Source organism: Bemisia tabaci, chromosome 6 (genome assembly GCF_918797505.1).
Source record: "Bemisia tabaci chromosome 6, PGI_BMITA_v3".
In the NCBI taxonomy this organism is placed as follows: Eukaryota; Metazoa; Arthropoda; class Insecta; order Hemiptera; family Aleyrodidae; genus Bemisia; species Bemisia tabaci.
Genome location: NC_092798.1, coordinates 4,233,948 through 4,245,627, shown reverse-complemented (window position 1 = coordinate 4,245,627; position 11,680 = coordinate 4,233,948). Strand labels below are relative to the sequence as shown.

The window sequence follows — 11,680 nt, the reverse complement described above, 5'->3', positions numbered from 1 at the left end:
ATGCGCAGCTTCATTTATTTCTGCATCTATCCAAACTTTCAATACTGAAATACTCCGGCACCTGCAACTTTTTAGGCTCTAGTTGAAAAGGATCGATTGCTCAAAAACCAAAATGTCGGTAAATCGCGGTTCTTTGAAAATCAGAGATTGTTCGCTTCGACCCTGGACGCATTCAGACTTTAAAGACAACGACGCGCAAGCAGGGAAATTAGAAACGCCTTCAATTATGTCTGCATGCAACACGCACAATCATGAGGTACGTTTAGTTGCATTCAGGCGCTGACATTAACGGTGGCCCGATGCGACACGACGCGAGACCGAGTAGAAAGTTAGAAAGTTAGTTTATGCAGTGTTTTTTAAAGGGCGATATCTCCGTTAACAGTGGCTGTGGAAACTTGTTGTTCCATTACTTTTGGCTGTATTCCATAATCTGAAATCGATGCTGTGACCGGCGCAATTGACCGGAGCTTCTGAATTCGATTGACATCAATCGATCGAGAAATAAAAACGTGAACTAATCTACGTGATTCGATGGACAAGGATTCGATTGAAAACCGTGAATTGATCGACAAAATCCGTGTGTCAATCAACAGATCCGTCAATCGATCAACAAACCCGTGAGTCGATCGATAAACGTATGAATTGATCGACAAAACCTATGAATTGATCGACAAACCCGCGAATCGATCGAATTTTGTCGATCGAATTTTGTCGATCAGTTCACGTCGTATTTATTTTCCGATCTGCTGTCGATCCGTTTACGTCAATGGAATCCAAACCCTCCCAACTGATTCATTGATCGGATGTTTGGAGACGTACACGCGGGTCAAAACAAGTGTTGACGGAAATTTTATTTTTTAGTATAAATTGCATAGAATCAGGGTTTTTCTTGTCCGTCATAGGATGACGCTTGCGACGACATTCGTGAGAAGGATTCAGATCGCGATCTCGATGAGCTCTCCATCGAGGGGGACTTCAAAAAATCCCTCAGGGATCCGAGCCAACTAAAGGTCTTCTTTAAGGATCTGCTCGACTTGTCCCGTTTGACTCGACTCCTTTGTCTCATCAACCGTTGATCAACGTTTGTTGGGTTCTCGCATCGTGTGTACCGAACTGTTAGTTCATCCACCTTCACCGAGCCGTTGTCCGCGCCGTCGTTGAATGTTGACTCGAACTTGAGCTGAAACATTTATACACACATAGATTATACTCACCATACATATAAAAATCAAAAGATTAAAATACAAAAATGATGAGAGACAATCATCTTTTCCATTTAGTAAAATATAGTCCGTGACCTATTCTAATCGCCCAACTCGATCAAATGGACGTATTTCTATCAAACGGAACTATGTGCATTATGACTTGAGTCCTGTTATGCATATATTCTTATGGGTCTCAGGGCTCATGTCTTAATGCACATAGTTCTGTTTGGTAGAAATGCGTCCAAATCGGAATCGTTGAAAATTGAAGAGCTACAACCTTTTTCACATCAATGAAGAATTCCGACGGTGTAAGTCGGCAATCACATAACTCGGATTGCGACGTCGCAGACTTCCTTTCATACTTTATTTTTTAAACGGAAAACTACTCAACGGCAATTCTTTTAAACTGCTGTGATTTTTCTTCTCCATGCGAAGAAAATTGTTAAAAGCCCGATTGTACAACATTGTATCTGCCAACCATTGAAAAAAACTACACGAAAAAAATTGTAGAACAACCATGTTCAAGTTTTTTAAGAGATGAATGGATGGAAAACCCGACTGGCGCACTCGAAAGAAAGCGTATATTTGTCTCTGATTGGAACGTTAGACACCGCTTTTATACTTTATTTTTAATAAATTTTTTTAAACAGCCACACTCAGTTTTTCTGAAAAGTTTCCGTGAATTCGTCTAAATGATCTCAAATATAAGTATCGAAAATTTTGAAGCGATATTTTCGCTCGTCCTATTTTCTTTTAATGTAACCGAAAAAAAAAAATTAAGTATCATTCGAGTTTCTGAATCGTTACAATGAGGATACACATTTTCCCTTTAATTATGGTAAAAGTTGGAGTAGAAAGTCAAGAATGACAACACGCAGTCGTACAGCATTCCTACGGTCTTGTAGGCGCTAATATGCGTCTCAAGCCAACCGACCGACTCCACTGCGTTTAGCGCAATGCGAGAAGTATTCAAGCAGTCTTGTAGGCGCTAATATGGGCTTGACGCCGACCGCACTGTTTGGCGCGATGCGTGAAGTATTTCTAAAGGTTTGCAGGCGCTAATATTCGTTTAACGCCACGGCGCGATTATTCGAACTCGCGTTAGAATAATCGCGACATCGAAAAATAGAGCTTAAAAGGCTCATGGTGTGTTGCGCGCCGTTATGAGCTTTACAACGTTGCCTCGTTTCTCCCGATTGAATATTTTTTCCGAGAAAAGTTAGGAAAGTTCTTTATACCCACGACCATCACTCAATATTTTCACTTCATTCATCATCAGAAGGTAAGGCATCGATGACTTGTCAACAAACTAACCTAAACTGGCGTCAACATAAAAATGCGTTTATTTTCCAACTTTTTCCTGTTTTGCCAAACTTCTACCTTAAATTAACTTCATTTTAAGTTCGCGCATTCCTGTTGCAGATGTTAAGGTTTCTATTCGCGCAATCCTTCTGCCTTTTTTCGCGTAATCCTCATATATTTTCTTAGATCTTTCGCGCAATCCTGGATTACCGCAGATAACTGTACCACAGCTTTCAGTGGTAAATATGCAGGATCCGTTCAAAAAAATACCCGAAATTATTGACTCTTTAAAGCAGTGGCGTGGCGTGAATTGCGATACATCGATTGTCATGCCATTTAAACCTATGAAAAAAGATCAATTATCAGGTTATTCGCAGCGAACACCTTAGTAATCGATTCTTTACCATAGCTTCAAATGGCGAGATATCGATAATCGATTATTCACGCCACGCCACTGCTTTAAAGGCGCAATTAAAAGTTTGAAGCCGGACAACGTGCAATTCGAGAAAATAATCGCTGTTGAATTAGGTTGTCCGTGCTGCAACCAATTTTAATTGTTGAGATTTGGACTACATTTCGCAATAAATTAGGAAAGTTAATTTTTGGCCCATCCGTAAAAACACTCATGTGCGTGTAAGGCAAGGCAACTAATGATGCATACGTCGTTTTTAAACTGAGCCAGATAGTGTAGTTCCATATTTCATAATGCAGTCCCTTTAATTTGCTGAGCACAATTTTTGAACGTTCTCAGACTCAAGAACGCAAAAAAACCGCCATAAATTATAAATATTATTTAGCTAAACATTATCTTAGTAACAGCGGCTGTTAAATGAACTGTGAAAAACGTTCGTTTTAGGAAACCTTGTTTGGGTATTTTTTTCAAATGAAATTTAAGAGAGGTATAATATTCAAGTGAACTGTATAAGTAAGGAAGTCTACATAACTCTTAATTTATCAAGTGCAGTTTTTCAACACTAGAGATATTTAAAAAGAATGTCAAAAAACTATTATAAAAGAGTTGTCATTTTTTTTCAAAGACTTTACGTAAACTTTACAGAGAGTGAAATTCTACATTAAAAAATAGCCGAAAAGAGTTTCCGAAAACAAACATGTCAGCAATTCTCCTGACAGTTTTTGAAAATTCCTTTTTTCTGGTTATTGCTAATTAGTTAGGAGTCATAAACTGGTCAAAAATTAGTTCTTACCATAAATGGTTGAATAACGTTCGTGCTGATGGAAGCCCAAGACCACGTTCTAGACCCTGATTTCTGATTGTATCCACCATCACTAAACCATATCACAGCAGAATTTTCCGATTTAGGATTGAAATCGAAGGGAGATCGCAGATCCGTTTTCATTAGCTGAGGCGAATTGAAAACAAACGCAATCACTGAGTAGAAACTGACGTGGGATAAAAAATATAGATTTTAAGTTTTCAATGCTAGACTTTTTCAAACGCTCTCAAGAAAATTGGGTTGAAGTTTTTGGCAATGATTCACCTTGCTATACTGCCGTGCTGAGGAAAAACGCCGTATGAACCATCAGGAGTTGCCAAATGTCCTGTGATAAAATACGAATTTCTTGGTAAAATTGTGAATACCTTTCTCCCAATTTTTCGGATAATATTGTTTTCAATTCCACCTCAAGTTCCCGGAAAATTTAAAGGAAAAATATTCATAGCTTTCCTCAAAAATGAACATTTTATCGGAGGCAATTTGGCAACTATCGAATGATCATACGGCGTTCTTCCTAGCACGGCAGTATAATAATGTAATGAGCGTTTGAACTGAATAATGGAGAATTTGCGTACAAATTTTTTATTGCCTCATCTGAAAGTACTTAAAGAGCTAATTCCACAGTATTTTTTATAATTTTTTTCTGATACGGGAAATAGTATGAAAATAGATTTCAAAGTGAGAAGATGCACCGCCTAGTGACGTCATCTGGCGGCATTTCCCATTTAAACACACGTATTTTTGCAGATTAGATCATTTTGTCATATCTTCCTCAATAATTGTTCAATTCATGAACCAAGGGTATCCTCGTGTTCAGCTCACTCAGTAGTTTCCACTTAAATACGAAATTCATCAAATTTCAGACACCTGCAAATGCTCCATTGGATACATCATCGGTTTCAACAGCTGCACTGCCGATGAACCTTCAGGCGTTGCCAAATTTCTTCTGGCAAATCATTTATTTTCAGGAAAACTCGTGAATATTTCTTTTTCGATGTTTCACAGAATTTTGTTCGTATCATGATCTATAAAGTCTGTACTTTTCAAGAGAAAATTTTAAAAACTTTTTTCAAAATTTAATATTTTCTGAGGGGAAATTGGGCAAAATTCGAATGCTCATACGGCGTTTTTCCTTAGCACGGTCGTGTACCAGAGGCAATTAAACATACAGACGGTGAAACTACGAGACTACGTATCTCGTTTGCTGTATTCGAAAATCTCCACACCCGTTTCATTTTTTTGAAGGAGAACGAACCAATATCACTCCGTGAAGTTTTCACAGAGTTTAACTCGCAGAGATAAAAAATCGCGGGAGTTTTCAAGAATTGACGCTGAGTCGTTTTCCCTTCACAAAATAAAGTGTGACAGGGAGCCTGCAACATCGCAAACCGAAATATGTGGTCTGTTAATTTCACCGTCGATATGCTTATTTTTTTAACGCTGCTGCTCACTAGAATTTTAGAGCCTTCCTTCAGAAAAAAGGATAGTGAGAGGGGGGGGGGAGAAAGGAAAAAATAATCTGTTTGCTGCACATTTATTCCTCAGTTGTTGAAGGATAATTAGACTTGATTGTGCAATTAGGAATTAAAATTTCTGACTCATTTGTAAAAGCTTTTATATGCATAGAGGAACAATTGGCAGATCTGCCGTGCTGAGGAAGAACGCCGTATGAACGTTCGAGAGTTGCCAAATTTCCTTCGATAAAATGTTTATTTTTTAGGAAAGTCATAAATATTTTTCCTTCGCATTTTCAGAATCTTTAGGTAAAATTGGGAACTAAATTATCTGAAACATTGGGAGGAAAATATTCGTAAATTTACCGGGAAATTTGCATTTTATCAAAGGAAAGGCAACGCCTGAAGGCTCATACAGCGTTTTCCCTTAGCACGTCAGATATGCGTCCCTGAAGTGAGCCAGAAATAGTAGTTTCTATTTGCAAAAAATGTCGTCAAACTATCAGGGGTATCTCAAAAAAGTAATAACACGGTTCGAGTAAAACATTTTAGGCACTAACCTGCACGGATATCTCTTCCGGGCTAGAATTTTCAAACAAGTACTTAAAACTGATGCATCCCTCTGGTCCTCGAATTTTGTCTATCGGGCTCAAACCATGAAAATTGACGCTCCCAGCCCAAAATTTACCCTTGGATGGGCGGTTGCGGTTCTTGCCTTGGCTGCGGTTTGCATCTGCCGATGAGCTTTTCAGATAACCACCCGTACCGTCTTCTAAAAATGAATATGCTTCCGTAGTATCAGTGGCGTGGCGTGAATTGCGATGTATCGATTGTTCTGCCATTTATACCTATGGTAAACAATCGATTATTAAGGTGTTCGCTACGAACACCCTGTTTATCGATCCTTTGTTATAGGTTTAAATGGTATAACAATCGATATATCGCAAGGCACGCCACGCCACTGCGTAGTATGTAGAATGAGATACCTACTGTGACGAATTTCTCGTCGTCACATGTAATGAAGAATCAAGATAGGTCCGTAAGGAACCCTCAGGCTTCGACAGAGATGCAAATAAAATTTCGCGAAATCGAATCTCATAAAATTTAATTTCCGAACAGAGTGAAATTTCATTTACAACGATTTTTCAGGGACTGCTCGGCTGCGTATGCAACCCGCGATAATAGTCCGAGAATTTTATAAGAAAACTCAAACTATAACTGGACCGCGTTAAGCAGAAAGGAACCAAGCCACATTAATGAGCTATTGCCAAATTTAACTGGGCAATTTAATTTTTTACGAAAGAACGTTTACGCGGATTCCTTTGAAAATTTTGAGGAATTTTCTTCGTACTAGGGAGGAAATTCACTGAAATTTGCACGAACATCCGCGCATCCGTTTTCATGTAAAAAATTAAATTATCCAATTAAATTTGGCAATAGTTGATGTGGCTTGGTTCCTTTCTGCTAAACGCGGTCCAACTCAAATGTTTTTTAAAAAAAATAATAAAATCAAATCAAAATTTTCAATGAGTTTCATGGCATATCGAGCCCACGGCAAAATTTTAGAAAAAATCATGACTTTTCATTTTACTTTCATGCAAGTTTAAATCTCTATGGGCTTAGAAGAACGCACGAGAAATGTGACTGTCAACGGGGAAACGGACACAAAAAGGTCATAAAATTGTATTACAGGCTACTAGAAAGGATCTGAGCTGGAAAAATAAACTTAGGTAAGATGTTTTCTCTTCAAAATCTTACGTAGAAAACGATTCATGCAACGGGAAGTTCGGAAGTAAACTCCTGAGGTATTGATAGGTGTTTTTAGCACAGATGAAATAGAAGTCGTAGGTGATAAAAATAATGTCTTTTGCATTACTTTAAAGTACTGTTAACTGTTAATGATTGTAAAAACTTTATATCTTGTATATGAGTTGATATCAGACTTCCTGTTTTGCGGCTCGTTTTTAAGGAAAAAAAACATGCTGCGTAGTAAATTAAACCTGCACCTTTTCTAGAGGCCCCTTGAAGTATTGACAAGAGCACAGAGGATGATGTGTTCCACGAAAAATTTTTTACGAAAATTCTAAAAAAATGTCAAATCAAGACTGACAATGAGCTATAGAGCTTCATTGACGTCACCATTTCAAAATAGTACTTTTCCTAAGAAGATCACACTAAAACGTAGTTTTGTGAGTATGGAACGGCACTCGAGAGTTAGACGGCCGAGCGTTCAACCTTGTGGCTTAACTTTTCCTTTAAAAAACTGGAAACATAGTTTTTTATCGTTCGGCAGGAAGCTGATTTCATTCTTGCCCAGGCAGCGACTGATTCAGAATTACAATATAAGCTACGCCAGAAAATGGTAATTATGTTACAATCATGTTGTGACAAAATAAAATACAATTTTTTGGCATTACCACGGTATAGTTCATGTTACTCGCGTAAGGTTCACCTCGCGAAATGTATTACCATGCTCATGAATCTGAAAGACGTGAATGGTCACTTTTCTTGGTTTTTCTGAGGTTGAGTTGGTTTCCCCATCAGAGCGAAAGGGATTTCAGGATGATGTTTGCGTTGATTGACCCTTTACATAGAGAAGAACCTCGGTTATCCGCGGTCGCATTATTCGCGATCGTCTGGAGCACCGATAGGATACTTTGTTTTCTTAGATGTAAACGGGTGGAAGAGGTGGTCAAATGAATACTGATGATCTAGACTGTCAACCATTCAAATTTTTTTCATGAAATGATCATACCCGAAATAGTATTTATCATTATCTCTTTCAAGTTTACTGTACACTACTGCTCAGTTCGCGGGAAACCGATTGATTCGGTACTCTCCTATTCTGCAGCTCGTAGAGGTCCAGTTGCACGATCAAATTGGGCCTCTCATTGGTCGCATTCAGAATGCGACCAATGAGAAGCCCAAATTGATGGCTCAATTTGATCGTGTAACTGGACCTTAAGTCCGAATTTGTTTGCGGTTTTCGATGAAGCGCTATAATTCAAACGACAGCCGTGCGCCATATCACTCGATTGAGCACAGGGGAGAATATCATGAGTGCCACCGCCCGCGGCTCACTAAGGTCCAATACTCAAGAATAAGAAGAAAAAAGTCAGATAACGACTGAAAGATTACGAAAGTTTCGTTGCTGATGTTTTTTGAGTCGCTAATTTCGAATTTGATGTAAAATTGCCTACATTTTAACACCCTGACCTATAAATTGTGGACAAGTTTATGGCACGCTGCGGCGCCACGTCCTGCCAGCTCGAAACGCGCACTGACGCCTACAAACCTAAGGGGATACTTCAATCATTGCGCAATGCGTGATGTAGTCCTTTAGGTTTGTAGGCGTCAGTGCGCGTTTCGCGGTAGCAGCACGCCGCGGTTTTCCTGGTGGGTGGGTGGTGACAGATTTCTGGCGGAGAAACCCGTGTATCAAGATTTTTTTTGTTTTTAATTTTCGACTTTTAAAATTACAAACTGGTCGTAATTAATGAACTCTCGACGCTAGATGTAGTGTAATAATGAAGGGTGGATCGTGTGCCATTCGCGCCGCGGACGGCGAAGGGCGGCCTATGAAATTCTCCCCTGTGTTCCGTCGCAAATCACTTGCAACCTTTGAACTCTGGTCGAACATAGACATTTAACCACGAAAAATTGTAATTTTTGGTCTTCAGACCCATGTTCCCGTTCCCGGCAATAAATCTTATCAAAAGGATTCAATTACCGCCTGAGACCAATTATTTTTGATGATTTATAGTAGACCCTCAAATTTTTAATGACGCTCTTGTTTCAGAAATCCAGGGTTGAGCTGATTTCGGTTTTTCGTGATACCTCCCCTTCCACGAAAAAACACGACTGGATAGAAGGTAAGAATGCAAAATAACAAAAACAGAATTTCTTTTGACTGCATGCTGAATTTAGATTTTTTGACGAACCTTCCTTTTTTACCCACTTCCAGCTTCTGCTCGGGTGCCACGAGAATCCGCAATCTTCTTCGTCGAAATTACAATAGACATCTTCAGGCCACTTTGGCTTTTGATTTGCCCCTGAGAAAATGAAAAGGATTTCTAAAAAAACGAAAAAAAAATGATTTTTCGAACGACCGTGGGGTCCTGTACATACTATATGTACAATGTGCCAAAAAAGAACACCGTTTAAAAATGAGTATTTGCCGTGCGTCGCACAGTGGATCTAGTCGATCAGAGAGGTCGGACATGAAATTTTTGACTAAAACTGAAAATTTTGACGTTTATTTCGTCACATTTTAAATTTCAAGGGGTGCTTTTGGAAGAACATTTTACGAGAAAACCGATGGTACCACTTTTAGAACCTCAAAGTTTTGTTTAAACGGAGTTATAAGCGTTTAAAGTTTCCAAATTTTGTCCGACCTCTCCTATTGACTCGATCCACTGTGCTTCGGTTTATTTTGAAATCTTACCCTGCGTGTGTGGAAGAACGAAATCAAGGAAAAAATGGCGAAAAATTGAAAAATTAGCTTGTGGAAAACGAGGTTGAACATGAGAGCTGTCTGTAGTCGGTATAAGACGCCGTGCAATCGAGACAGTGTTGTCGTTGATTTACTCTGAGTGCCTGCCGATGGTCGAGGTGCAAAACCACGTGTCTCCATTGCAGTGTTTCAAAATTTCCACTCTTATCTTGCTTTTTTTGAGAGAGACACTCTAACTTTATTGCTTGAAATTCACGCAGAATATACTGACAGCAGAGAAGAAAAATCCAGGAAGTTTTTGAGAAATTACGTTGACTTCTTTTCTGAAGAAAAAATAAAATATGACAGGAAACCTGCAACGTCGCAAACAGAGATACGTGGTTTCGTACTTCGGCTATCGCTATCCTTCATTCCACCGCGCCGCTACAGAAATATGCCGAGTGATCATTCGAGCGTTGCCAAATTTAACCCGATGAAATATTTATTTTTAAAGAAAGTTACGAATATTTCTCTTCAAAATTTTCGATCAGGTTATTTTGAATTCAATTGCGTACGCAATTTTCTGATCCGCGCAGTCTCCCTGGCAAAAATTGGTCGTACGATAGCCCGGCCATAGGTTTGCTATAGCCCAGCCATACTGCCGTGTTAAGCAAGAACGTCGTATGAGCCACCAGGCGTTGCCAAATTTCCTTCGACAAATCACAAATTTTCAGGAAAATTTGTGAATATTTCTTTTTCGATGTTTCACAGAATTTTGTTCGTATTATGATCTATGAAGTCTGGACATTTGAAGATAAAATGTTAATAACTTTTTTCAAAATTTAATATTTTCTGAGAGGAAATTGAGCAACATTCGAATGCTCGTACGGCGTTTTTACTTAGCTTGGCACCATAGCAGAGGCTGATCCAGAAAGGCAACACCTGATTTCCTCCACTTAAACCTATGTTAAATAATCGATTCTTGTCGGAGCACCTGGCCCTGGCCCCTCTAAGAATCGATACATTTCCATAGGTTTAATCGGAGAAAAGCCATGTTGCCAATTCGCTGGATCCGCCAATGCACCATGGGTAGGATTTCTGATTGCCCCTGTAGCTCAGCTATAGGATTTGTTTTCGCCCGCATAGCTGGGCTATAGGGACAATAGATAATCCTATAGCCGAGCTATGCGGGCTATACTATACTTAGCCGGGCTGTTTCCCCAAGTACTATTGTACAATGTACAGCCAATTTTTACGAGGAGTACGCCAAATTTCTTATTATAGTTACTCTCAAAGGTTGAAAGCCAAGTGTGTTTTACCGTCACATCGGTATAGATCCCGGATCCTTCGCACATCACCCTTACTCAAATGTTGGACGTCCATAATTGGCAGCCGTTTACCGAATTTCGATTTAAGTGTCGCTTTGAGGGGTGCGATCTTAAAGGCAGAAAAATTAACATTGTTCTCAATAACGTAAAATAATGTGTAGAAGATAGTGAGTTTACCAAGGAGAAAACATGAGCCGCAATTCTGCCGTGCTATAAGGAAAAACACCGTATGAACCTTTAGGCGTCGCCAAATTTCCTATGATAAATCACGAATTTTTGGGAATATTTATGAACATTTTTCCTCCGATTTTTCAGGGAATTTTGTTCGTAATTTGATTTAAATAGTCTAAAAATTTCGAGTGAAAACATTGATAATTTTCTTTAAAAATAAACATTTTATCGGAAGAAATTTGGCAACTCTCGAATGTTCAAACGGCGTTTTCCTTAGCATGGCAGAATATGAATTGCGAGCCGAGTGGCACCTCCTACCCTTACGAATCGTATCTGATTGGCTGATTCTCCTGGTACCCACTTTCAGGGATCCTTATGCAAAAAAACACGGGGTTAACTTTTCATCGAAAATATCTCAAAAACAAGGCAAAAATGATGCGTCGAAGATTTCAGAAATCAATTTCCCAGTTTTTATGAAGAGATTGACACTGAACACCGAACAGTTTGACCTGGAAGTTTGTTTTTTAAAGTTGAAATATGACACTTTGATGTC

The 11,680-nt window shown here is 39.0% G+C and overlaps 1 protein-coding gene across 1 annotated transcript; it reads right to left on the bottom strand.

The window, feature by feature from the left end:
- Window positions 1-795: 795 nt before the first annotated feature.
- Window positions 796-11,087, bottom strand: LOC109040473 (uncharacterized). Its single transcript, XM_072301869.1, has 5 exons — window positions 10,948-11,087; window positions 9,138-9,248; window positions 5,757-5,968; window positions 3,713-3,868; window positions 796-1,180 (listed from the first exon to the last, which is right to left on the bottom strand). Exons 1-5 carry the CDS (start codon window positions 11,009-11,011, stop codon window positions 878-880), a joined length of 846 nt encoding a protein of 281 aa, XP_072157970.1. The 5' UTR covers window positions 11,012-11,087; the 3' UTR covers window positions 796-877.
- Between the last annotated feature and the right edge of the window lie 593 nt (window positions 11,088-11,680).